The 26,680-nt window shown below is 43.3% G+C and overlaps 1 protein-coding gene across 7 annotated transcripts in view; it reads right to left on the bottom strand.

Moving 5' to 3' along the window:
- The window catches only part of LOC117359220 (probable palmitoyltransferase ZDHHC1), a 570,963-nt gene that overhangs the window by 295,607 nt on the left and 248,676 nt on the right, over positions 1-26,680 (bottom strand). For all 7 annotated transcript variants that reach the window (XM_033941591.1, XM_033941593.1, XM_033941589.1 and 4 more), the window contains one exon: positions 7,050-7,174. In XM_033941591.1, the coding sequence (XP_033797482.1) occupies positions 7,050-7,174 (125 nt within the window). The remainder of the gene's footprint in view (positions 1-7,049; positions 7,175-26,680) is intronic.

Consider the following 26,680-nt stretch of genomic DNA (forward strand, 5'->3'; position numbering starts at 1 on the left):
TTTGCCATTAGTTTGAGCAGCTATTAAACTTAAATATTTAGGGGTATGGTTTGGAACTACTGCAGTCCGTTGGAACTTAATAGAGATGCAATAATGAACATTGTAAATGATCTTTTACTTAATTGGTCACCATTGTATTTGGCATAGCGAGGTAGATTAGAGGCAATAAAAATGGTACTGATACCAAAAAATCAATTATATATTGAGTATGGTCTCAGCTATATTTTATAAGGAAATAGAATCTATACTGACACAATTTCTTTGGAAGTGTAAGCCTCCCAGAATAGCTTTGAAAACACTTAAGCAATTAAAGGATAGAGGTGAGGGTGAATTTTCCTGACTTTCAATTATATCATTATGCATATTTAACTGGTACTGGAGTAGCTTGGGTCTCACATACAATATGCCCTCAATGGTTGCAAGTGGAACCAGCATTGGTAAGCCCCTTCCTTCTAGAAATTCTGCTTATAATTCAAATTGATCGTATTGCACCTTTTTCAGATATATTAAAGTTTACTCCACAGGTTTTTCAATTTTTAGTAAAAGAGTTAAATTTGAAATGGCCAATAGCAGAGTTTATTTCTATTTGGAATAGTCCATACTTATTAATACAAGGCAAAATAATTAACTGGATAGTCTGGCAAACTAAAAGGATTTGGCATATTTCACAACTTCAGTTCCGGACAAAATGGTAGAAACGATTATAAAAAATAAAATTGTGGAACACGTAGACAAACATTATTTAATGAGATGGAATCAGGATGGGTTCAGCGGGAGATCTTGCCTCACAAAGTTGCTTGACTTCTTTGAAGGTGTGAATAAACATGTGGATAAAGGTGAGCCGGTTGAGACAGTATATCTAGATTTACAGAAAGCTTTTGATAAAGTTCCTCACGAGAGGCTCCTGAGAAAATTAAAGTGTCATGGGATAGGTGGCAAAGTTCAGTTGTGGATAGAAAACAGAGGGTAGGGTTAAATGGTAATTTTTCTCAATGGAGGAGAGTAAACAGTGGAGTGCTGCAGGGGTCTGTACTGGGACCGGTGTTACAGTATAATCTCGTTATAACGGACTCGCTTATAACGGAACCTCGCCTATAGCTGACGAGGTCCGCTGGTCCCAGCCATGTGCATTTATAAACATACAGAAAACCATCGCATATAACCATCACATATAGCCGTGTGCATTTATAAACATACAGAAAACCATCGCATATAGCAGACTCTTATGAATCCACCATCTTAGCTTCGAAATCCTCAGTGGATGTCGAAATCCTCTCTTGTAAACTCTGGTCAGACCAACTAGAAGAGAACTTAATCATCACGCTTTTCTACATTCCTCCCAAGAAATGGTCCACTGCCAAGGATACCTTCTTTGAATTCCTCCTTACGAACTCAACTGCTGGTCCCTACAACCTACTGACTGGTGACCTGAACATCCACCTAGAGCAAGTAGAGCAGGGCGACTCCAAAGAATTACTATCCTTTATCGATTCTCTAGACTTCCTTGTGCCACTCCCAGAAAAAAAACATCAAAAAGGACATCAACTAGATCTAGTTACCTTTTCTTCCAAAGACCTAGCCCATCCCAAAATGCACTGGCACCAAACCACTTGGACTAATACTCTGTGGTCGGACCACCGCCTATGCAATTTCCAATTCAACTGGCAAGCCAAACGCTCCCCATCCAAACCCAAGGCAGCTAATAGGATTAGGAAAATGACAGCCACCAGAGGCCTGGTAAAACCAGTGGAATTCTGGTCACATTACGACATCTCTTCAGACTCAGACTCCCTCTCTGTAGACTCCTGGACCAATACGAGCACGCAAATTCTCAACAAGATGGCCCCCATCAAATTAAGAAAAATGAGAAACAAAAACCTGGACGACTGGTTTGACGCTGAACTAGGAACAGTGAAATGAGAATTAAGAAAACTGGAAAGACAATGGCTGAAATCAGGAGATAACATAGGTAGAACAAATTGGAGACTAAAACTAAAAGAATACAAAAAACATAACTACAAAACGCACAAAAAATAGGCTTTCCCAACACCAATACTAAGAATCTATTCAAACTTGTTAACAATCTTTATGATATACATGCCTTTCCCCCCCCCCACTACAGACCCCCCACCATCAGCCGATGTGCTGGCTGAATTTTTTAACAACAAAATCAACAACCTAAGATCCAACCTATCGATCTCCACAACCAACCATCTGAACTACTCAGTCGCTCAACACATTGACGAACCCAGGGTAGACTTGTACTCAAATAATTTTTCTATCCCCACTTAGAATCAATTCTGCAAACTCTACTTCAAATTCGCCGATTCGTACTGCAGATTGGACAGTTGCCCACCAAACGTCATGAAAGCTGCTCCAGTCACCTTTAAAGCTAAGTTACACGATTGGCTCTCCTCTCTACTACTGTCTGGTAACATTTCCCAAGGAGCTAGGTCAGATAGTAATCACTCCAATCCTTAAAAACCCCAAGGAATCTATCAAATTGACATCAAATTACAGGCCCATTGCTAACATTCCCTTTTTTGTAAAGCTGATGGAAGGCCTGGTAAACCAGGGTTTAGTAATGTACCTGGACAAATTCAGCATACTTCATGACAACCAATCAGGTTTTTGTTCTGGGTTCAGCACAGAAACAGTTATTGCTTCATTGATGGACTCCCTCCTGACACTATTCAGCCAAGGCTCTAGTGCACTAATCCTTCAGCTGGACTTGAGTAGTGCTTTCGATTTGGTCAATTATGCCATCCTAATTGACTGCTTGGAAACAATAGGTCTCTCCGATAATGTATTAAATTGGTTCCAAGGATTCTTGACAAAATGATCGTACCGAGTCTATAGCGATAATAATCAATCCTCCAGCTGGGTAAACCCATGCGGAGTCCCACAGGGTTCCCCCCTATCTCCCACTCTATTCAACATTTACCTTTCCCCATTGGCGAATCTACTGCAAAATGTATGTTCTTTTTGTTGATATACGCAGTGTTGTCATATTATATCTCTATTTTGGCTGTATTGCTTATATTGAAAATTAATAAAAAATTTTTGAACAAAAAAAAAAAAATCAAATTTTACATCTACGCCGATGACATCACCATAATCCTCCCCCTAACAAGCCTGACTCCTGAGACAAGGAATCATCTAGCATTAACTTTAAAGCAAATCGAATCATGGATGACTTGAGTTCAAACTGAAACTCAATGCCGAAAAAAACAAATTCTTCCTGGCAAGCCTGAACGACATAATCAAAGACACTTCAGTTTCCCTGAATGGACAGAACTTCCCTTTTGTCGGCACCATAAAAATCCAGGGAGTGACACTGGACCATCACCTCACTCTAGATACTCACACAGAGCTACTGATCAAAAAAGGCTTCTCAATACTATTGAAATTAAGAACCATCAGAAAGTTCTTCGACGCAGCATCCTTCCAATTATTGTTGCAATCCCCAATTTTAAACCTGCTCGACTATTGCAACATCCTCTATCTGAGTTCTTTCATGAAAACCATTCAAAGACTCCAAATAATACAAAATTCAGCAGTGTGACTGATCTTCGGTATAAAAAAATGGGATCACATAACCCCCTACTATCAAAAAACTCCGTTGGCTGCCCCTAGAAGCAAGAGTGCTATTCAAATTTGCCTGCCTCTATTTCAAATCCATTCTTGGTTTGGTCCCCTTCTACCTGGTCGCCCATTTTAAATTAGACTTTCCCACCAGGCCCACACGCAGAATACATATGTTTAGCTACCCAATAATAAAAAACTGCGATACAAAAGATTCCTTGACAAAACTCTTGCTTTCCAAGCAAGTCAAAAGAACGGCTAGCTAGGCAATCTCATCAAGCACTCCTCATCCTACCTTAACTTCAGAAATCTAGTTAAAACCAACCTGTTCAACCGATTTGTAACCAAGAACTCTTAAAAAGCCTCAGCCCTGTACTCTACTTACTTGCATTTGACGTCCCTACAATGTGACTCTCACTTTCTCTCTTCCTCCCTACAAATATTCATGTATTCAAAGACATCATTGTTATTCTAAGACTTCATTGTATTCAAGGACTTCATTGTTATTTCTTCGCTGACTGTCCAGCTCTTCTTGTTGTAAACCGCCTCAAACTACTTTGGCTTTGGCGGTATATAAAAAATAAAATTATTATTATAATGGACTGTCGGATATAACGGTCAAACAATTTGGTTCCCAGAGCCGCTTTTAGCTGTAGTTTTGTTCGGCTATAACGGACATGCAGGCTCCGCCTACAAGGCGCGTGGCGTGCCGGTGATATAGTATCAAAATGCAGCCCAGAAGAAAATGACAAGAGCATTTTTCTTTCCAGTATAGTACGACATAATGCTTTAGAACATCTTTTAGTGTTCTGGTTTTGCAATCATTTTATGCCATACTAATGTTTTGCTGAGTTTTGTTATTAAGGTTGCTGATATGCTTGTGCAGTGATTGTTGTTCATTGATTGTACGTTGTTTCAAGCTGACCTAAATAAAGTTTTTTAAAAATGCAACTCTGGATATAACAGAGTTTTTCCAGGTCCTTTGATGTCCGTTATAACGAGATTATATTGTATTTAAGTTATTTATAAATGATCTGGAAATTGGAATGATGAGTGAGGTGATTAAATTTGCAGTTGACACTAAACTGTTCAAAGTTGTTAAAACACATGCGGATTGTGAAAAATTGCAGGCAGACCTTAGGAAATTGGCAGGTACAATTTAATGTGGACAAATGCAAAGTGATACACATTGGGAAAAATAACCTGAATCACAGTTACCGGATACTAGGGTCCACCTTGGAGATTAGCGCCCAAGAAAAGGATCTGGGTGTCATCGTAGACAATACGATGAAATCTTCTGCCCAATGTGTGGCGGCAGCCAAAAAAGCAAATAGGATGCTAGAAATTATTTAAAAAGGGATGGTTAACAAGACTAAGCATGTTATATTGCCCCTGAATTGCTCCATGGTGCGACCTCATCTGGAGTATTGCGTTCAATTCCGGTCTCCTTATCTCAAGAAAGATATAATGATGCTAGAAAAGGTTCAAAGAAGAGCGATCAAGATGGTAAAGGGAATGGAACTACTCTCGTATGAGGAAAGACTAAAACGGTCAGGGCTCTTCAGCTTGGAAGGGGAGATATGATTGAAGTCCACAAAATCCTGAGTGGATTAGAACAAATGGATCGATTTTTTTACTCCGTCAAAAATTACAAAGACTAGGGGACACTCGAAGTTACAGGGAAATACTTTTAAAACCAACTGGATGAAATTTTTTTTCACTCAGAGAATAGTTAAGTTCTGGAACGCATTGCCAGAGGATGTGGTAAGAGCAGATAGCATAGATGGTTTTAAGAAAGGTTTGGACAAGTTCCTGGAGGAAAAGTCCATAGTCTGTTATTGAGAAAGACACAGGGGAAGTCACTGCTTGCCCTGGATCGGTATCATGGAATATTGCTACACCTTGGGTTTTAGCCAGGTACTAGTGACCTGGATTGGCCACTGTGAGAACAGGCTACTGGGCTTGATGGACCATTGGTCTGACCCAGTAAGGCTATTCTTACATCTGATGGTAAATTTTAATCTTTTAAAATTCTACAAGACGAATTTGACTTAGATTTTCGTTGGATGAAGCTCAGGCATTCCATACAATGTTCCTAATTGTATCAGATTATCTTAGAAGGTGATAATGGGTTAAGAGATTTTTCTGAGGAATTGATTGGACAGGGGAAAAAGGTATCCTCAGTCTATAGGAAATTTAAGTTTAAGATGCACAATCAGAGTTTGACATTAGAACAGATTTAGATTCATGATTTGGACAATACTGAAGATGTGGATTGGAATTTCTTCTGGACAAAAGTTTGTAGATCTACCTTATCGACTTCAATAACCCAATCTTTGTTTTTCATAGCCCATAGAGCCCTTTGAACACCATATAAAGTATCTAGGCTATTACAAGGGGGGTCAAGAAACTGTTGGTAATGTCAAATTAACATTGGTACATTTAGACATATGTTGTTTGAGTGTTCTTTTGTACCTCAGTTTTGGTAGTCTGTATGGAGAAAAATAGAATTAATTTTTCATTTTCAAATTCTACTTAGCTATGAGATTGTTATTCTTCGCTCTGAGATCCTTAAGAACATGTTGAATAAATATGATGCAAGGTTGTTTGATATTCTAATAGGACTGGAATTCTAACATATTTTGACAAACTGGAAGAATAGTTCTGAACTCTCTGAGTGTGCTTGGTGGAATGCATTATGCTTAGTATGGAAATACGAGGAAGTTGCACCAGTAAAATATTGGCGATTGTTGCATTTTCAAAAAATTTGGAAATTATTAGACTTATATTGTAGCTAACTGTATACTGTATATACAATTTGTAAGGGAACTCAATTGTATCATTAAAAGGGAATATATTATGATGTGTTGTAATTATATTTATGCTTATATATTCAATAAACATATTTAACACACACAAAAAAAGAATTTCCTGATTTTCCATTTTGTAAGAACATAAGAACTTAAGCAGTGCCTCTGCTGGGTCAGACCAGAGATCCATCATGCCCAGCAGTCCGGTCACGCAGTGGCCCATCAGGTCCAGAACCTGTATAGTAATCCTTTATCTATACACTTCTATCCCCTTTTCCTTCAGAAAATTATCTAATCCCTTCTTGAACCCCAATACCGTACTCTGTCCTATCACACCCTTTGGAAATGCATACCAGGTCTCCACCACTCTTTGGGTGAAGAAGAACTTCCTAGCATTGGTTCTAAATCTGTCCCCTCTTAATTTTTCCGAATGCCCTCTTGTTCTTGTAGTTTTCAAAAGTGTGTACACTTTTTGTTGTATATTGCATATTTTTTATTAATTGAAATTAAAAAATTAAGAAAGGAAAAAAATTAAGCTTTCAAATATAACAGCAATGTCATGAAATGCTGCATGACTATGGTGAGATAAGTAATAGCAAAGAACAAATAAGGGCAAAAGGTTTAGAGGGGGGATGATTTTGACTGTGAGGTTACCTTCAAAATGCTGATTTGTTCGTAACATCATTGGATTAATGAAGAATTCAACGAAGATGTAGAATGCAATGACGACAACACATAATATTCCCAGAAGAGCAGAGATGACACTGTTCAGGAAAAACCTATATAAAAAGGGAAAAATATTTTCTTTAGTACTTTTTTTCCCTGTGCCTACAAATGAGTGGGTATCTGATGCAACTTGAAACAAAAATATAGTGCCTTGTAAAGGTTTTCACACTATGTACATTTTCATATTCTACTGTCCAAAAAATTACTCCTGGGAGAATTCTATTTAATACAGAATGTGCATAAAATGCCCCAGCTATGAATAATTCTTTCCAGGCAGGATTAGCAAAGCAGGTGGCAGCACCAAAGGTAGCTTGCTCTTACTGCCTCAATTCCCTGCAATGATGTTACAAGAAGCAACATTAAATGGCTGTGCTTTGGATTATCCTCTTCAGACACTTAATAATTATAGTAAATCCAAGGAATCAATCAATTCAGTTTCTCAGTGGTGTAGCAGTATCATAGAGGTATTATAACTTAATGTCTATGGCAGTGATTCCCAACCCTGTCCTGGAGGAACACCAGGCCAATCGGGTTTTCAGGCTAGCCCTAATGAATATGCATGAGAGAGATTTGCATATGATGGAAGTGATAGGCATGCAAATTTGCTTCATGCATATTCATTAGGGCTAGCCTGAAAACCCAATTGGCCTGGTGTTCCTCCAGGACAGGGTTGGGAACCACTGGTCTATGGGATGTCAGATTGACCACCCGAGCTTATTAGCTCATCGGGCCTTTCTATTCTTCATTCATTCCTATTTAGCAAAATCTTCATCTTAATTAATTTTATTACAGCTAATAAATAGTTCATAAATGGCTTAAATAGTTTAAATAACTTAGCTTTCAGCAGTGTGCATAAGTGAAAAGATGTAGTTAAACTAAGTATCCCCAGCCTTGATAAAGAGATATGAAATGTGTTGGTAAAGGGGAGAATTACTGAAGTGCTGGAAAAATATAATTGAATAATGAAATAATACATAGCACACTGCTAAAAGCTAAGTTATTTAAACTATTTAAGCTATTTATGAGCTATTAGATGTAATAAGATGTAATAATAAAAGATGTCACCTGCTGATTTTCTGGGCCCAAATGTTAATCTGAAAAGTGCAGAACTCCATGTAGCTACATGGTTCAAAAGTATAGTCAGTCTCAAGAAGAAAGGGGATGATGAAACTGCTCAATGCCACAGGGGGAGTGGGGGATGCTTTGGGGAAGGGCTTTAGCAAACAGAGTCTGGCATAGGGTGGGGGAGATGAGAAGGTATACAAAAGAGATTATGTACTTACCCTGGTAAGCTCTTTTCCAGTAGATAGGAGAGACATTCTAGACAAGTGGGTTATGTCCTAATGGCCGCTTGCCATATGCAGAAGGAATCCACTTCAGATTTTTTTCTATAACTCTGCTTTCTGGCTTCACCTGTAGTTAGTACCCAAGCACCAAGAGACACCTCACAAAACGGGAAGTAGACATATCCATGGCAATCAAGTCCATAAACAACAATTCAGCTCAAGAATTAATATGAGAACATTAACTGCAACAAATGCATAAAAGGAGCTCAGAAACGACCCCTGCATAAAACAGGAAGATATATTCCGATTCTTCCCAGACCAAGGCCTGACTGACATCCAAGAATCAACTTGGAGAATCATAAACAGACTGAGACAGTAGGCAGGCACAAGAAGGACAGGGCAGGAGTCTAGAATCTACTGGAAAAGAGCTTACTAGGTGTGACATTCTAGACCAGTGGGAAGTACAAAAGCAGTCCCAAAGAGTTACAGCAGGCTGATTGTGCTGACCCTCAAGACTGAGGACATGAAGGCAGTGTCCCGTCTTGCCACCACATCCACTATGTATAATTTGGCAAATGTGTGCCCTACAGATCTCCTCATGGGAGATCACTGGAGCCTCGGACCATGAGGAAGCCATGCTTCTGGTAGAATGTACCCTAACAACAGACACAGGAGACTGTTTACCGTAAAGAATGTAAGCTGACAAAATGGCTTATGTATCTACCTTGAAATAGTGGCCTTGGAAGTGGCAATGCCCCACTTAGAAGAGTGAGTCAGCACAAAAAGATGGTCAGAGAGACAAAACTCAATAGTGACCTTCAGAAGAACTCTTCGGACATCCAATTTCTGTAAAATGTGGTCCTGCGTCTTAAAAACCTATGGGGTGAAAACTAGTTAAACGCACTTCCTGATTAACATGGAATCCAGACACTACCTTTGGTAGAAATGAAGGAACTGTGTGGAAAGAGATCCCTGTTTCTGAGATCCGTAAGAAAGGCTCTTTACAATATAGAGCCTAGAGTTCAGAGGCATCTCGTTGAGTAATGGTGACAAGAAAAACTGCTTTCAGCACCAGGCCCAGAGGCTCAAACGGAGGCTTGGTAAGGCCAGACAAACCAAGTTAAGATCCCACAAAGGGAATGGCAGTTTGATTGGTATTTTAATGCAAAGAGCACCCTTCAGAAATCTGGCCACAGTAGGGTGAAATGCAAGGAAAGGACCATGGTCCCAGGTTTTGAAACAAGAGAGCCCAGTGACCAGGACCCGCAGAGAAGCCACAGTGAACCCTTTATCAAAGCCCATCTGAAGAAAGGTGAGCACCATGGAAATAGGAGTGGAATACGGCTCCACACTATCTTGGTCACAACAATGTTGAAAAGTCTTCCACACCTTAGTGTAGGCAGACACAATAAGACAACTTCTTAGATTTCAGAAGAATAAAAATGACTACATCAGAATATCCTGTGCATTCTAATGGCTGCACACTCAATAGCAAAGCATAAGAGCAAAGCGATTGGGATCCTCCATGCAGACTGGACCCTGAGAGAGAAGGTCCGGAAGAGCCTGCAACCGAAGCTGCGACCTATATGTAGAAGCATCAGATCTGCATACCAGAGTCTGTGAGGTCAGTCTGGAGTCACCAGAATGACCCTTCCCAGATGAGTCGCAATCCAGCGGAGGTCCTCACCTATCATGGGCCAAGGAGAAAAAAATGTACTGTAGAACTCCCTGCGGCCATGGCTGTACCAGAGTGTCTAGGCCCTTGTTGCAAGGCTCAGATCCTCAACTGAAGAATAGAGTTGACTTGTTCCTTGTCGTGGCCATGAGGTCAAAGCAGGGCTGACCTCTGCGTCGCACAATGGCTCAGAACATTGCTGAGGACAGCTCCCACTCACCCGGATCCAAAGTCTGTCTGCTGAGGAAGTCGGCCTGAACATTGTCGACTTCTGCCACATGAACTGCTGAAAGCACCAGGTGGTGACGTTCTGCTTACAGAAAGACAACACGGGCCGCCGGAGCCAGAGAGGTCCTCTTGGTTCCTCTCGGAGAAGACTCTGACCACTTGGCCCTCCAGAAACTTCTGGAATCACACCAGAGCCAGTCAAATGGCTCTCAGCTCAAACCAGTTGATAGATCATTTCCTCTAGGACAGTGGTCGGCAAACTGTGGCTCTTTAGCCACTTGAGTGCGGCTCGCGGCACATCTAGAGTAGGGGTGCCCAACCTGCTTCCCTTCCCCGTAAAAAGGACGCTGAAGCGCAGGACCAACCAACTTTTGCCACCCGATGTCAATTCTGATGTCAGAGAGGAAGTTCTGGGCCAGCCAATCGCTGCCTGGCTGGCCTGGAACTTCCTCTTCGACGTTAGAATTGACGTCGGGTGGCGAACGTTGGTCAGCCCAGCACATCTGCATCCTCTTTACGGGGAAGGGAAGCAGGGAGAGGTCAGAACTTGGCGGCGGCCTGTTCCCCGATGGCGGAGGTGGCAGCCTATTCCCTGGCAGCGGTGGTGGCCTGTTCCCCAATGGCAGTGGCTTGGGGGAGGGCAGGGAGAAAGAAAGGGGGGGCACGGAAACAGAAAGAAAGACGGAAGACAGAAAAACAGGGAGACAGACAGAAAGGGGGCATGCAAGGAGAGAGAAAGACAGACATACAGAAAGAAAGGGGGAATGGAGAGAGAAAGACAGGCATACAGAAAGAAAGGGGGGCATGGTCATGGAGAGAGAAACAAAGAAGGGGGCAGGGTGAAAGAAGGAAAAAGTTGAAGGAGGGAATGAGGTCTGGAGGAGAAGCAGCATACAGGAGGCTGAAAGAAGGGAAGAAATATAAAATGTAAGGTTTGTTGCACCCCCACAATGTTAGGTTGGTGGGGTTATGTTAGGCGCTCTTACAAACACCAGGTCCCGAGTTCAATACCTTCACAGAAGATTCACCAGGAAGCAGACTCAAATAAAAAGAACAGCCAGAAGTGATGGCATAAATAATATATTATAGAAATAGGCTTACAGAAAAGTAATATTCATAAGCATTACAATTAAGGAGAGAGCAAAGCAGTTTCCCTGCATTAGAGTCCAGAGAGAAGCGTGAAGTTCCAGGAAGAGGCAGAGAAAGAGAGAAAGGAGGATGGGAGTGATGGTCTAGGCTTCGGGTTCCAGAGATAGACAAGAGAGTGGGGGTGATGCAAGAGGAGCCTTTTATAGCTTGGAAACTTATTCTAAATATAGAATCTATTGAACTTCAATTGAAGTTAAGCATCCCAATCCCTAGAAAACTGTGCTAGACAGGAGAAGAATAGACTGAAGTCAAATGTAATTTCCAGTATGCCTCTGACAATCTGTGTACCTGGACCCATTGTATCCTAAGCTGTCCATCCTAAGCATCAGACATTAACACATCTTCTTAACACCTTTTCGTATCTTTTTACTACCAGGTCCTCTAAGCACTGACTGAATTAAGGTTATTTGAAACAGTCTGCCTGGATGCTTACTGTATGTGAATTCTGTGCATGAGCACTCAGGGTCTATCTGCATCCACACATCCCAGAGTCAGATTGATATAATTTCCCATAGGCCTTTGCTGACATTGGTTAGGGCAACCAAAAATGCTGATTGCTAGCAATAGCTATGCTGACAGGATGCACAGTCAGAAGAATAATGTGCCACCAGAGACTGATGAAATTACCAGACAACAAAGGTAGGAAAAATGATTTTATTTTCAATTTAGTGATTAAAATGTGTCCGTTTTGAGAATTTATATCTGCTGCCTATATTTTGCACTATGGCTCCCTTTTACTAAACCGTAATAGCGGTTTTTAGCATAGGGAGCCTATGAGCATCGAGAGCAGCGCAGGGCATTCAGCGCAACTCCCTGCGCTAAAAGCTGCTATTGTGGTTTAGTAAAAAGGGAGAAGGTATATTTGTCTATTTTTGTATAGTTGTTACTGAGGTGGCATTGCATAAAGTCATCTGACTTGACCTCTTTGAAAACCCGCAGAATATAAATGATAATTAATATTTTCTCTGTGTACAATGTGCTTTATGTTTTTTAAAATGTTATTGTTCGTAGATAATTTTGACTTAGCCACGAAGGTAAGGGAGAGGGAGGGTAGGGAGCTGATGAAAGATATTTAGTAATCCTTGTAGGCTTGACTGTGCAGGGAATTATTTTTGTAAAATCATGTTTTGTTATGTGACTGACATTATTTAGACTTTAATTTCTATGAATGAATAGAATGAAAATGATATAAAATTGCTTGCTTGTTTTTATGTGCTTGCGCTGAAGGGAAGTGGAGAGAGAGTGGACTGAGGAAGCTGAAGGGAAATGGAGAATAATAATAATAATAATAATAATTTTATTTTGTATACCGCCATACCCAGGGAGTTCTAGGCGGTTCACAACAGATAGATGAATTACATACAGTGCGATTGAAAAAAGAACATAACAAGGCAATCATAGGGTCAAACTAGTTTACATTGACAATTTGGGTGAGGGAAGGGCTAAATACAGAGCACATACAGTATGTACTGTAAGCGAATATAATTGAATTTCTGAGAAGGGGGGACAAAGCATATTAGATGAAAGGGGGAGCAACAATCATAGAGGGGTGGGGGGGATTTGGTCCATTGAAAAGTAGAGTTTTGAGCTTTTTTTCTAAAGTGGAGGTATGAAGAGGCGTCAAGTATAATTTGGGCGAGCCATGAATTTAGTTTGGCCTCTTGAAAAGAGAAGGTTCGTTTGAGGAATCTTTTAAGATGACACGATTTCAGTGAGGGAAAAGCGAACATAGTTATTCTGCGGGAGCTCTTATTATTATAGTTCAGGTTGAAGTGTGGGTAAAGATAGTCTGGTGACATACCAGATACGGTTTTGTAGCAAATGCAAGAGAACTTAAATAGGACTCTGGATTCGAATGGCAGCCAGTGCAACTTGTGGTAGAAAGGGGATATGTGTTCCCATTTCTTCAGGCCAAAGATAAGGCAGATGGCGGTATTTTGGACCAATCTCAGCTTCCTGGTGATTTTCTTGAAGGCGCCTAGATAAATGATCTTACAGTAGTCAAGGACATTAAGAATAGAAGCTTGGACCAGCAGACGAAAAGAGGTGTCATTAAAGTATTTTTTAATGGTGCGGAGTTTCCAGAGCACCGAGATACTTTTCTTAAACACTAGGTCAGTGTGTTTCTCCAGTGTGAGATGCTTGTCTAAAGTGACTCCTAGTATTTTTAAGGATTGCTCAATACAGTAGTCTAGACCATTGACATGTAGCGTAGTTTCCTTGATTTTGTCGTTTGGGGATACTAAGAATTTAGTTTTTTCTGGGTTTAGCTTTAGTCTAAACGCTGTCATCCAAAGTTCGATCTGATTTAGGGTGAAAGATAGCGAGTTTAGAAGCTCTGAGGTAAAGTAAGAGAGTGGAATGATTATGGTGATGTCGTCTGCATAGATGAAGAATTTGAGCTTTAAACTCTGCAGGAGGTTTCCTAGGGAGACAAGGTAGATGTTAAATAGAGTGGAGGACAAGGGGGAGCCTTGTGGGACCCCACAAGGGTTGTCCCAGCTGTAGGAGGTAGTGTCTTCCTTGAACACCTTGTAGGTTCTTGTTGTCAGGAATCCATGGAACCAATTGAGAACATGACCTGAGATTCCAATAGATGTCAGACAGTCTAGTAGAGTGGCGTGGTCAACCAAGTCAAATGCGCTACTCAGATCGAGTTGCAATATTAGAGCGCATGAGCCTTGGCTGAATAGTTGATGAAGATAATCAAGCAGAGAAGCTAAAATTGTTTCAGTACTGTGACCTGACCAGAAACCGGATTGGTTGTCATGTAAGATATTGTGTTTTTCTAAGTATGTGGTGAGTTCGGTGTTTACTATCCCTTCTGCTATTTTGGTAACCAGGGGGATATTGGCGATAGGTCTAAAGTTGGATGCAGTGTTAGATGGCTCTTGATGGCTCTTTAGTATTTTTCTTAATTGGTGTAATCATAATGTGCCCTTGTTCTGCTGGGAACTTCCCAGAGGATAGTGGAGAGTTGATCCAAATCAGTATTTTGGCCTTAAAATTGACTGGGGCCGACTTCATGACATTAGGGGGACAGGTATCCGGTCTGCAGTAGGAGTTGGCATACTTATTGTAGTGTTTACTAAAAGTTTGCCAGTCTATGGGTGAGAATGTATTCCAGAATAGGTCGGCTCTGGAATTGTCTGAGTCTAGTAGAATGGGGTAAGACCAGTGGGGCTTGGTTGGGTCGGTAAGAGAGGATCTTAGTTTTTGTATTTTGGAGATGAAGAAATCCGCCATGCTGTTTGCAGTTAGAGTGGGCTCTTCGGGTGTGTCGATAAATGTTTCTATATTGTATAGATCATTTACCAGCTTAAAAAGGTTGCTACTGTTGGTTGAAGTGTCGCCAATTTTGAGGGCATAGAAATTTTTGCGTTTTTTTTTTGGTCCGATTTTTGTAGATTTTTAATTTTAGTCTCTAGGCGATTCTGTGTTCTTGCGTTCCTGATTTTAGCCAAAGTCTTTCCGATTTTCTTAGGTCTCTCTTTAACATTAGCAGTTCTGTGTCAAACCAGCCCTCTAGGTTTTTAAGTCTCTTTCTGCGGGTTTTAATGGGAGCCATTTTATTTAGGATATTGGTGCTATCAATAATCCAGGAGTTCATAAATTGATCGGTTTGTTTGTTTTGTTCTGATATGATCTCATAGTGAGACCAGAATTCTACGGGATTTATCTTACCTCTGCTAGTATGGAATTTTTTATTTCTCGTTTTTGGGTTATTATTTGTTGGACTCGTAGTTTTTAGTTGGCAATCGAGTTCAAAATTGCAGAGACTGTGATCCGACCATAGTGAGTCGGTCCAGTGTTCTTGTTTCCAGAATATTTTGGGGTTAGGTAGCTCTCTAAAGGAGAAAGTAACTAAATCTAACTGATGGCCTCTTTGGTGGGTTTTAACTGGGGGAGGTTTGAGGTACCCTAGTGAAGAGATGAGTGACCAGAGTTCTGTGGTTTCAGGTTGGTCTATTTTTTCAAGGTGGATATTAATATCTCCACACAGTAGGTTGTAAGGGCTAGATAGAGAGTTAGTTAGTAAAAATTCGGAGAAGTCATCCTTGGCAAGGTTCCATTTTTTTGGTGGAACATAAAACAGTGTTGTTGTTAGCGCAGCCGCTAGGGATTTGGATGATAGTGAGAGTGAAAGAATTTCTAGGTTGGGAGTGGATTTTGAGTTTAGAATAGAGCAGTGTAGGTTGTCTTTAAAAATTATGGCTAGGCCTCCCTCTCTGCTCCAAGTCCTAGCTAGCGATAAAATTTTGAAGCCTGGGGGAAGGCAGTCTTGGATAATAATATCGTTATCGGATAGTAGCCATTTTTCTGTAAATAGAGCGAAGTCAGGGTTGGTTTCTTTCAGCCAGTCCTTAATTAGTATGGACTTGTTCCTCATGGATCTTATATTTAAGTAAAAGCTATGTAGGTTCTGATAGTTGGCCGGGTCAATTGGACAAATGTGGGAGTAAGTTAGTTTTTTTAGTGATCGTTGTTTTTTTATGTATGGTTTGGTCGGTCTGCGTAGTGGTGGTAGAATTGGTATTGGGAAGGGGCCTGCTTCAGAGTAATCATATAATGCGCGGTGAGAGATTGTAGGAGTTTTAGTTTTAACCGCACGGAATGTGGGGTTAAGGACAGGGATAGGGGAGAAGAGAGTGGGGAGAAGACGCTGATTTATAAATTGACAATTGTACAGAATATTGTTTCTTTTTATACTTTAATATAATAATTTCACTATAAAACTATTTGAGGCTTGTGTGGATGGGATCAGATGATTTGTGAGGACGGGGACCGAGCTCGCGGGGATAGAGACAAATTTTTTCCCCTTGTCATTCTCTAGACTCTGCCACGAATCGATTTTGATTACGTGCGGGCGAGTGGGGTGTCAGTTGACATAGCCGTTGTAGCACAAGTGGGCGCGGGGTATAGCTCTCAAAAAAAATCTTAATCATTGTACTGCTGATTTTTGGCTCTTTTGACTAATGAGTTTGCCTACTACTGCTCTAGGAGAGAGTCCAACACCCCTGAATGTGGTGAAGATTGCAGTGGGCATCCCAGCTCGAAGACTGGCATCTGTCACCAAAACTTAGGAGGAAATCCGAGCAGCACACCCTTGCAGAGTGTCTGCAGGAGAAGTTACCAAGCCATGGTGGCCCAAGCCTCCAGTCCAGGGAAGAAAGGTCTGTAACGCATCCTTGTGCAGAGCCCAGAGAGAGTAAGGCATGCTGAAGAGGACCATGCCTTACTCTCACTCCCTAGGGCCTGCAGATAGTCCCACACCGATGAAGTTGGCTTCTCCAGAAGAGAAGATATTTGAGAACACAGCTTCTTTCTGCATGCTTCTAGAAGAGAGATGCAGCCCGCTGCTTTATTTGAACAGAACACCCAGATATTCCAGAGACTGTGTGGAAGTCAGATTGCTCATTCTGTAGTTCATAATCCAACCAGTCCCTCCAGAACTTGGTTCACCTATTCTAGTTTGTCGAACCTCGGCCAATGAGGGAGCTCTGATTAGTCAGTCATCCAAGTAAAGGTGTACCTGCAGACACATTTTCTGTATATAAGCTGCCATATCCACCATCACCTTGGTGAAGGTACAGGGAGACATGGCCAGTTTTAAGGGCAAAGCCGAGAACTGGTAATGATTCTCCAAAAATGAAACCGTATTTTTGGTGGGCCAGGAATATTGGAATGTGCAAGTAAGTTTCCAGAGAAGCAAGGAACTCTCCTGGGGCCACCAAGGCAATGATAGAGCGCACAGTATCCATTTGGAAATGTGGAACCCTTCCTCTCTGATCACACTACCCTACCAAAACCCTTGTCCACTCATCACTTTGCACTTAGACTACTGCAACTCGCTACTCTCAGGCCTTCCACTTAGACATCTTGCTCCTCTCCAATCCATCCAGAATTCAGCTGCATGACCCACATTACCGCTCTCCTAAAGTCACTTCACTGGCTTCCCATCCGTTTCCGAATACAATTCAAACTCTCCTTACTGACCTACAAATGCACTCACTCAGCTGCCCCTCACTATCTCTCTTCACTTCTCTCCCCTTATGTTCCCCCCTCCATGAGCTTCGCTCAGATGATAAGACAGCCTTCTGTCTGTGTCCTTCTCTTCCTCCGCCAACTCCAGACTCCGTCCCTTCTACCTTGCTGCACCGTATGCTTGGAACATGCTGCCCGAATCCCTACGGCAGGCTCCGTCTCTGGCAGTGTTCAAGGCCCAGTTAAAAGCTCACCTCTTCGAGACTGCCTTCAACTCCTTTCACTTTGTGTTCCACATCTTTAACCCTATATGTCATGTATGTTTGTCAAAGTTAGATTGTAAGCTCTTCTGAGCAAGGAACATCTATTAAATATCAAAATGTACAGTGCTACATATGCTTTTCAGGCTATATAAGTGATAAATAGTAGTAGTAGTAGTAATAGTAGCAGTAGTAACCCTGAGAGACACATTTACATGCTGAAGATCCAGAAAAGGCCTCCAATCATTGGAGTATCTGCCTGAGCTCAAGAGGTCAGGCGGTACTGGCTCTATAGCTATAATATCTAGCAAGTGCTGTACAGTAGTTGCATTCTGAGTGCACTGTCCGGCCGTCCTGCGGGAAAGTCCACAAACCAATCTGTCAGAGGTAGGGCAAATTCCAACTTGTAGCACAACCGAATAAAGTACAAGACCCATTGCAAACCCAGGCTGGCAGGAAAACTGAGAGTCTGCCCCTGATCTGTAAAGGAGCATTCCTTGGCCTCTCATCATTATGCCTTTTTGGCGGAGGGTGTAGAATGGGAGGCAGATGGCTGGGTTTGCCTGTAGCTAGAGTACAATTGCCAGGAGATATGGGAAAATCTCTGAGGTGTGGCGTTCACATACAGGTGGGAACGCCTGCAGCTAAAAAATGTAGTGTGTCCAGAACTTCTAGAGATTCTGGGTCTGCTATCAGGCAGGGTCATAGGGTGAAGGTCCACCAAAGAATTCAAATGGTCATCCAGGCTCTTGCCAAACAATAACTGCTCCTTAAAGAGAAGTCTAGCCAAAGTAGCCTTGCAAGTGGAATCATCAACCCATTGTCTAATCCAGAGCATTCTGTGAGCAGAAATGGAGTACGCCAACACTTTAGCCAGAACCCACATAAGATCATGTAAAGCATCAGCATCACCCCCAGCCAAAAGGAATTGAGCAGAAGAATCAACAGCCTCACTCTCCAGGGTGAACAGCTGAGACAGGCGCGTGTCACAAAAGACACCAATGAAGCAGCCTTAATGCCAAAAGCAGCTGCATCAAAAAGCCTCTGAGGACTAAATCCATACGGCAGTCCTGCATATCTTTAAGCACCATACCACATTAACTGGGAACAGAGGCGTGTTCAGTCACCTGCGCAACCAAAGAATCCACCCTAGGCTGATCCAGAAGCTGCTGGTACTCCTGTGCCAGAGGGTACAAACAAGACATGGCCCTCGTTATCTTAAAAGCACCTTCCGGAGAGCCATATTGATCTGAAATTAAAATGCTCATATCAGGATAACAGAGAAAGGTGGAAGACTGAGTGCACACCACAAAGCCTGAACATAAGAACATAAGCCGTGCCTCTGCTGGGTCAGACCAGAGGTCCATCATGCCCAGCAGTCCGCTCACGCGGCGGCCCATCAGGTCCAGGACCTGTATAGTAGCTCTCTATCTATACCCTTCTATCCCCTTTTCCTTCAGAAAATTGTCCAATTCCTTCTTGAACTCCAATACTGTACTCTGCCCTATCATGCCCTCTGGAAGCGCGTTCCAGGTGTCCACCACCCGTTGGGTGAAGAAGAACTTCCTAGCATTGGTTCTGAATCTGTCCCCTTTTAATTTTTCTAAATGCCCTCTCGTTCTTGTAGTTGTTGAAAGTTTGAAGAATCTGTCCCTCTCCACTTTCTCTATGCCCTTCGTGATCTTGTATGTCTCTATTATATCCCCTCTGTCTCCGCTTCTCCAGCGATAAAAGCCCCAGTCTCTAATCTTTCAGGGTATGAAAGGTTTTCCATACCTTTTATCAAATGCGTCGCTCTCTTCTGAACCCTCTCGAGTATCGCCATATCCTTTTTTAGGTACGGCGACCAATATTGGACGCAGTACTCCAGATGTGGGCGCACCATCGCCCGATACAACGGCAGGATAACTTCTTTTGTTCTGCTTGTAATGCCCTTCTTGATTATTCCTAGCATTCTATTCGCTTTCTTAGTGGCTGCTGCGCATTGTGCTGATGGTTTCATTGTCATGTCAACTATTACCCCCAAGTTCCTGTCTTAGGTACTCTCACTCAATAACTACCTCGGGTTTCTGTTTCCTACATGTAGAACTATTTCTCTTCATTGAACTTCATCTGCCATCTCGTCACCCACTCACCTAGTTTGTTCAGGTCCCTTTGTAAATCTTCGCAGTCCTCTTTAGTCCTAGCCCCATTAAATAGCTTAGTGTCATCTGCGAATTTTATTACTTCGCTCTTCGTCCCTGTTTCTAAATCATTTATAAATACATTGAATAGCAGCGGTCCAAGCACCGACCCCTGCGGAACACCACTCATGACCTTCCTCCAGTCCGAATAGTGGCCCTTCACTCCTACCCTCTGCTTCCTGCCCGCCAACCAATTCCTGATCCATCTGTGGAAGAAGTGGACGAAGCCGGCTGAGTGACCAAATTCAACTCCTGCAAAGACTCAGAAATAAGATCCGGCAAAGCCGCAGACTTAAACGCAGAACCATAGGATCATCCCCAGGTTCTAAAGCTCCTGAGGGCTCCAAAGAGCCAGAATACAGTCCCTGGTCCTCCATCCCGAGGCATGCTGCAACGGAAAGGGGTCAGTGAGCTAGTCATCATCATAAGGATCACCCAGATTAGGATCAGGCAGCGGTAGAAAAGCAGCTGAATGAGAGGAACACGTGCCCATAGAAGCAACACTGCTTAGAGATGTATCTGAGGCAGAGCGGGACTATGAAGGGGAATCAAACCTGCAATAAAACTAATTCCACAAATATTTCATAAGTCCGAGAAGGCCTTTGGCTCCTGGGGCGTAGAGTCACCCTTAGATGACTTAACCTTCCAATTCTTAGGTTGCATAAGGACTATCAGCCATGCTGAGCCCCGAAAACAAAGATGGCCACCCCACTGACCTAGCTGAGCATTCGGTTACCTGCTTAATCAGGAGAGGACAAAATTTGCGCTAAGACCTCTCCTGGCTACGCCACAAGGCATATGGCGCAAGAACACTCCTGAGATGTGAATTGTGTGCAATACTAGCAAAAAATTCACACTAGGAAAGCCCAAGGACCCCATCCCAACAAGTTCTGGGGCAAAAAATTGCAGTTTTAGAGAAGCAGAGAGCTTTTGAAAAAAAAGACCGCAAAAAATCCAAAATGGCGTGATATTTTTTACAGTCAGCAAACTTTAAAAACAGTGATTTTAGGATTTTTGAGGTGGGGGAACACAGTGGGACATGCAGAAACCTTCAAAACTTGAAAATTCAGACCCCCACCCCTGAATCATCTCACAGGCTAACAGCCTTTACTCGCTGTGACCTGTGCTAGGAATGTGCTGCAGCCTGTTTCGGCTCTTTTACAGTAGCTGGAATAAGAGAATCACTGTCTCATGCTGGGAATGTTTCCTTGATGCTGATCTTCAGGCTACCTATCAGATTTTGTACCTGACTGCACCTCCATCCCCGCAGACTGAAGGATGTGCTCAGGAACTGGTGGAGGTGAGAAACGGAGCTGGCATCCTATGAGACACCACCAAGTCTCCTAGGTATACCTAACATCGTGCGCTCAAACCTTCATTCAGCAGGAGGAGAAAAAAAGCATGGACGGCCCCAAGCATCACTTAGATAGTATTTTAGCTAGTGCTGGGGAAGAGCCAGCTGTCTTGGTACATGTAGGTATCAATGAAATAGGAAAATATGGGAGGGAAGTTCTGGAAGCCAAATTTAGGCTCTTAAGATAAAAAGCTGAAATTCAGATCCTCCAAGGTAGCATTTTCAGAAATGCACCCAGTTCCACGAGCAGGCCCTAAGAGGCAGGCAGAGCTCCGAAGTCTTAATGCGTGGTTGAAACAATGATGCAGGGATGAGGGATTTATATTTGTTAGGAACTGGGCAACCTTGTGGGAAAGGGGGAGCTTGTTCTGAAAGGATGGACTCCACTTTAACCGGGATGGAACCAGGCTGCTAGCGCTAACATTTAAAAAGGAGATAGAGCAGCTTTTAAACTCGGATGTTGGGTAAAGCCAACAGTCGCACAGGAGCGGATGGTTCGGTGTGAGGTACTATTGAAACAGGATATTTAGGGAGTCCCAGTAGAGAGGTTTCAATAATGATGAAAGAAAGCCAAGAGAGTTTACGAGGAAGGTAATGACTCAGATTTTCCCTGTCTTTTCAGCAGCCTGTAATTACAAGGAAAAAAACACAATTTGAAGTGTCTGTATACAAATGCTAGAAGCCTAAAACATAAAATAGCACTGAATGATGAGGTAGATATAAAAGGCATCTAAGAAGAGGATAATCAATAGGACACTGTATTAAGAACATAAGAATAAACTTACTGGGTCAGACCAATGATCCATCAAGCCCAGTAGCCAGTTCTCACAGTGGCCAATCCAGGTCCCTAGTGCCTGACCAAAACCCAAGGATTAGCAACATTCCACACTACCGATCCAGAGCAAGCAGCAGCTTCCCCTCTGTCTTCCTCAATAACAGAATATGGACTTTTCCTCCAGGAAATTGTCCAAACCTTTCTTAAAACCAGCTACGCTCTTACCATAACCTCTGGCAATGGATACAAATTATATCACAAGGATAGAGTATGGTAGATCAAACTGGAGGTTTTTTTTTCTATATGTTAAAGAGTGAATTGAATCAAATAAAATAAACATTCTGCATGACAGGTAGTGTGGAATCCATATGGATAGAAATTCCATGTGTGAAGGAAAGGCATATAAAGGTAGGGTTATACTACTGTCCCCCGGGACAAAATGAGCAGCGGCAATTCTTATGTTCATATGTTTTCAGAGATTAGGAAAGCTGGAATTGGGCAACAGTATAATAATGGGTGATTTCAATTATCACTATACTAGATGGATGGAGCACAATAATCACAATGTATCAAAAATAGCCTGCTCCACAAATATAAATGGAAGCAGTGTTCCTAGCAGATGCCATTTTATCTGAAGAGAACCAAACAACATAAATGTAGGATGGAGAAAAAAACCTCAGTTTAGCTTCATGGGTTTTAGGAAAAAAATTCATTCCTACTCCAATAGTTTGTTCTCAATAAAGTACAGGGCTCAATATGCCACCATTGCCTGTGCATGTCATTTGAAAAGCTTCTTTTTTGAGGGTAATTGAAGAAACCCTAAAGGGTAGAGAGGGTTTTCAAAGGATCTCCACGAAATTTTTATTGCAGTTGGCAGAATGGGTGATTACCTGTAATTATTTTGAATATGAAGGAAAGTTTTACCAACAGGTGCAGGGAGTAGCCATGGGCGCCACTATGGCCCCCTCAGTGGCCACTTTGTAAGTGGGACAATTTGAAGAACAAGTAATCTCTCCGTCTGAAGAATATAAGACCCATGTATCATTATGGAAACGGTTTCTTGATGACGTTTTCTTTTTGAGGAACGGTACTAGACAGGATTTGGACATCTTTATACAGTGGATCAATACCAGGAACCTAAATTTACAATTTACAGCATCATGTAGTACCAGTCAAATTGAATTTTTGGACATTCTAATTGGTAGAGAAGGAAATAATGTTACTACCAATGTGTTTAGAAAGGCTGTGTCCCAGAACACGTTCTTATACTTCACCAGCTTCCATCCCGACCGACTTAAGTATAACCTTCCAATAAGTCAATTTTTGAGAGTGAGGAGCTGTGGCATACCAAGGGGGGGCGTGGGGGGCGGTCTGTCCTGGGTGCCAAGCCCTGAGGGGGTGCTCCCGGTCCGGTTCCCCCCCCTGCGCCGGGTGTCGCGTTTGGAAACAGCCTGCAGCAAGATCGCGATGCTAGCGATTTTTGCCTGCTTCGGCTGTTTCCTCCACCACGGTCCCGCCCCTCCTCTGATGTCAGAGGAGGGGCGGGACCGCGGCAGAGGAAACAGCCGAAGCAAGCAAAGATCGCTGGCATCGCACGATCTTGCTGCAGGCTGTTTCCCCAGGGAAATAAAGCGTGGAGAACATAAGAACATAAGCAGTGCCTCCGCCGGGTCAGACCATAGGTCCATCCTGCCCAGCAGTCCGCTCTCGCGGCGGCCCAAACAGGTCACGACCTGTCTGAATAACCAGAAGGGGCCCCCTTGCCACCTTGGTTTCCCATTGAAGTCCTATCTTCCCATCGAAGTCCTAATCCTCCGGTCTTGCACATTCACGACTTGGTTGGGTTTCCATACTTATTACCTGGTTAGTTTTCTATACTTGTATTACATCCCAGCACCTCTCTCAGTATCCCACGATCCCTTTATCCCTCAGGAATCCGTCCAATCCCTGTTTGAATCCCTGTACCGTACTCTGCCTGATCACTTCCTCCGGTAGCGCATTCCAAGTGTCCACGACCCTTTGGGTGAAAAAAAACTTCCTTGCATTTGTTTTGAACCTATCTCCCTTCAGTTTCTCCGAATGCCCCCTCGTACTTGTTGTCCCCTTCAGTCTGAAGGCCGGGGGAATGAGCAGTACTTCGTGGTGGTGGTGGGGCCGAGCGGTCCTTCTAGGTAGTGGGGGGGGGGGGGCAGCAGGCCTTCAGGGTGGGGTGGGCAGGCAGACCTTGTTGAGGGGGGGGGGGAGACAGGCCTTCAGGGGGACAGGCCTTCATAGAGAACAGGCAGGCAAGCCTTCAAAGGGGGGGCAAGCCTTCGGGGGGGACAGGCCTTCAAGGGGGACAGGCCTTCATAGAGAACAGGCAGGCAAGCCTTCAAAGGGGGGACAAGCCTTCGGGGAGGGGTGACAGGCCGTCGGGGGGGTGCAGGCCTTCAGGGTGGGGTGGGCAGGCAGACCTTGTTGAGGGGGGGGGAGACAGGCCTTCAGGGGGACAGGCCTTCATAGAGAACAGGCAGGCAAGCCTTCAAAGGGGGGACAAGCCTTCGGGGGGGACAGGCCTTCAAGGGGGACAGGCCTTCATAGAGAACAGGCAGGCAAGCCTTCAAAGGGGGGACAAGCCTTCGGGGAGGGGTGACAGGCCGTCGGGGGGGGTGCAGGCCTTCGGCGGGGGGGACAGGCCTTCAAGGGAGGGCACAGATCTTCAAGGGGGGGACAAGCCTTCGAGGGGGGGTGTAGTCCTTCCGGGGGGTGCAGGACTTCGGGGGTGGTGCAGGCCTTCAAGGGGGGGGCAGGCCTTCGAGGGGGGTGTAGGCCTTCGGGGGGGTGCAGGCCTTCAAGGGGGGGACAGGCCTTTGGGGGGGTGCAGGCCTTCAAGAGGGGGGACAGGCCTTCAAGGGGAGCAGGCAGGCAGGCCTTCAAGGGGGGGACAGGCCTTCAGGGGTGGGATGCAGACCTTTAAGGGGAGGACAGGCCTTCAGGGGAGGGGGGCCCTGGTGTAGAAGTACACGGAGGGAAGGGGGAGAGGTTCAAAGAGATGTGCATATGCCGGACTTTGGGTGGGAAGAAATAATGGGTCTGAAAATAGAGGAGAGAGAGAGAGATGATGGACATGGGTTTTAGGGAGGAAAGGAACAGAAAGGGAGAGAAGTTGGACACAAGGGATGGTGTGGAGGGGGGGATAGAGATACTGGTTAGGAGGGTAGTTGGGAAACGAAAGGCAGAGATGGTAGACCCTGGGGTGATGGGGAAGGAGGGAGAGCTGCTGGATGAAAGGGTAGTTAAGAAAAGGTGGATCTGTGGAGGGAGACAAAAAAAGGAAAGATGCCAGACATCCGGGGGAGAGAAGGGAAGCGGAAGGGGAGGACAGAGATGGCAGATGGATGGTTAGCACGGAGAAAGAAGAAAGAAGGAGACCGTGGCAAGCAAGTTATCAGAAGACAACCAGAGCCTTGGACCAACAAGATTTGAAAAATAACCAGACAACAAAAAGGTAGAAAAACTAATTTTATTTTCTGTTTTGTGATTACAATATGTCAGATTTGAAATGTGTATCCTGCCAGAGCTGGTGTTAGACCGCAAACGTGAGCTAGGATTTAACAGAGAGAGGAAAAGTCCTTTTTGTTTCTTTATTTTATTTACACCACAGCGCCAGTGTGGTTAGGAGAAGCCAAAGGGAGGTGAAAAAGCTATAAAATAAACCCACCAGGATGTTTGAAAAAAACACCCAATTGGGCAGGAAAATCGAATCAATAAACCAATTCAATAGGCTGAATCGAATCAAAATTTTTTTTCCTGAATCTGGCAGCATTAGTTTGCGCTACTGTCTTAGACTTTAGGACCTGGGATTGGGGAGAGATGGCATCCTCAGTACTTTATAATGCAAGTGAAATGAGGATTTGGTCAGATTTTTGAAGGGTCTGCACTCTGCAGAAGAAAAATATTGTATAGGCCGGGGACATGAGACAGCAGGAAATGGGAACTTTTCTTCCTTCTATTTTTGTGAATGGAAAGGCTGAAAATGTCAGAGAGTTCAGTTAAAATATGTGCTTTATAAGAAAATATAATAATGTGTTTTATAAAGTTTATAGCATTGCTGGCCTACCCGGTGAGGTGTTCCTAGTGGTGGTGGTGGCAGCGTGTCAATGTGTTGAGAGGAAGAGGTGATCTGGGAAATTCTGCTGAGTAAACTCTGGGCCCATTTCCACCCCCCAGTTAGTCCACTCCAATCAATTGGTTCACACACTGAGTGGGTCTTTGGGTGTTGTTCCTGGGTAGTTGTTTTGGGATCTCTTCCAGTGGTTTGTCAGTATCTCCTTCTGGTCCAAGGAAGGAAACTGTTAACCTTAGCACTGATCTACAGAATATGTTTGTAACAGCGCTGCTTGTGTGGCATTAGTCTATGTAGTGATCGAAAGAAAAAATCAGACCTTTGCACATTTTTGCACTATATGGTGGGTGTATGAGGAGATTCACATTTCCTGCACAGCTAAGTCCATGTGACGTTACCTTGTGCTGTATTTGACATTTAGCAAAGTCTCTGTTTGGAAGGAAAGATCTCAGCTTAAAAATGAAGTGGCCAGAAGTTATGGTAAAAGCAGATAGCGTAGCTGGTTTTAAGAAAGGTTTGGACAAATTCCTTGAGGAAAAGTCCATAGTCTATTATTAAG

This window comes from Geotrypetes seraphini, chromosome 4 (genome assembly GCF_902459505.1).
Source record: "Geotrypetes seraphini chromosome 4, aGeoSer1.1, whole genome shotgun sequence".
Lineage (NCBI taxonomy): Eukaryota > Metazoa > Chordata > Amphibia > Gymnophiona > Dermophiidae > Geotrypetes > Geotrypetes seraphini.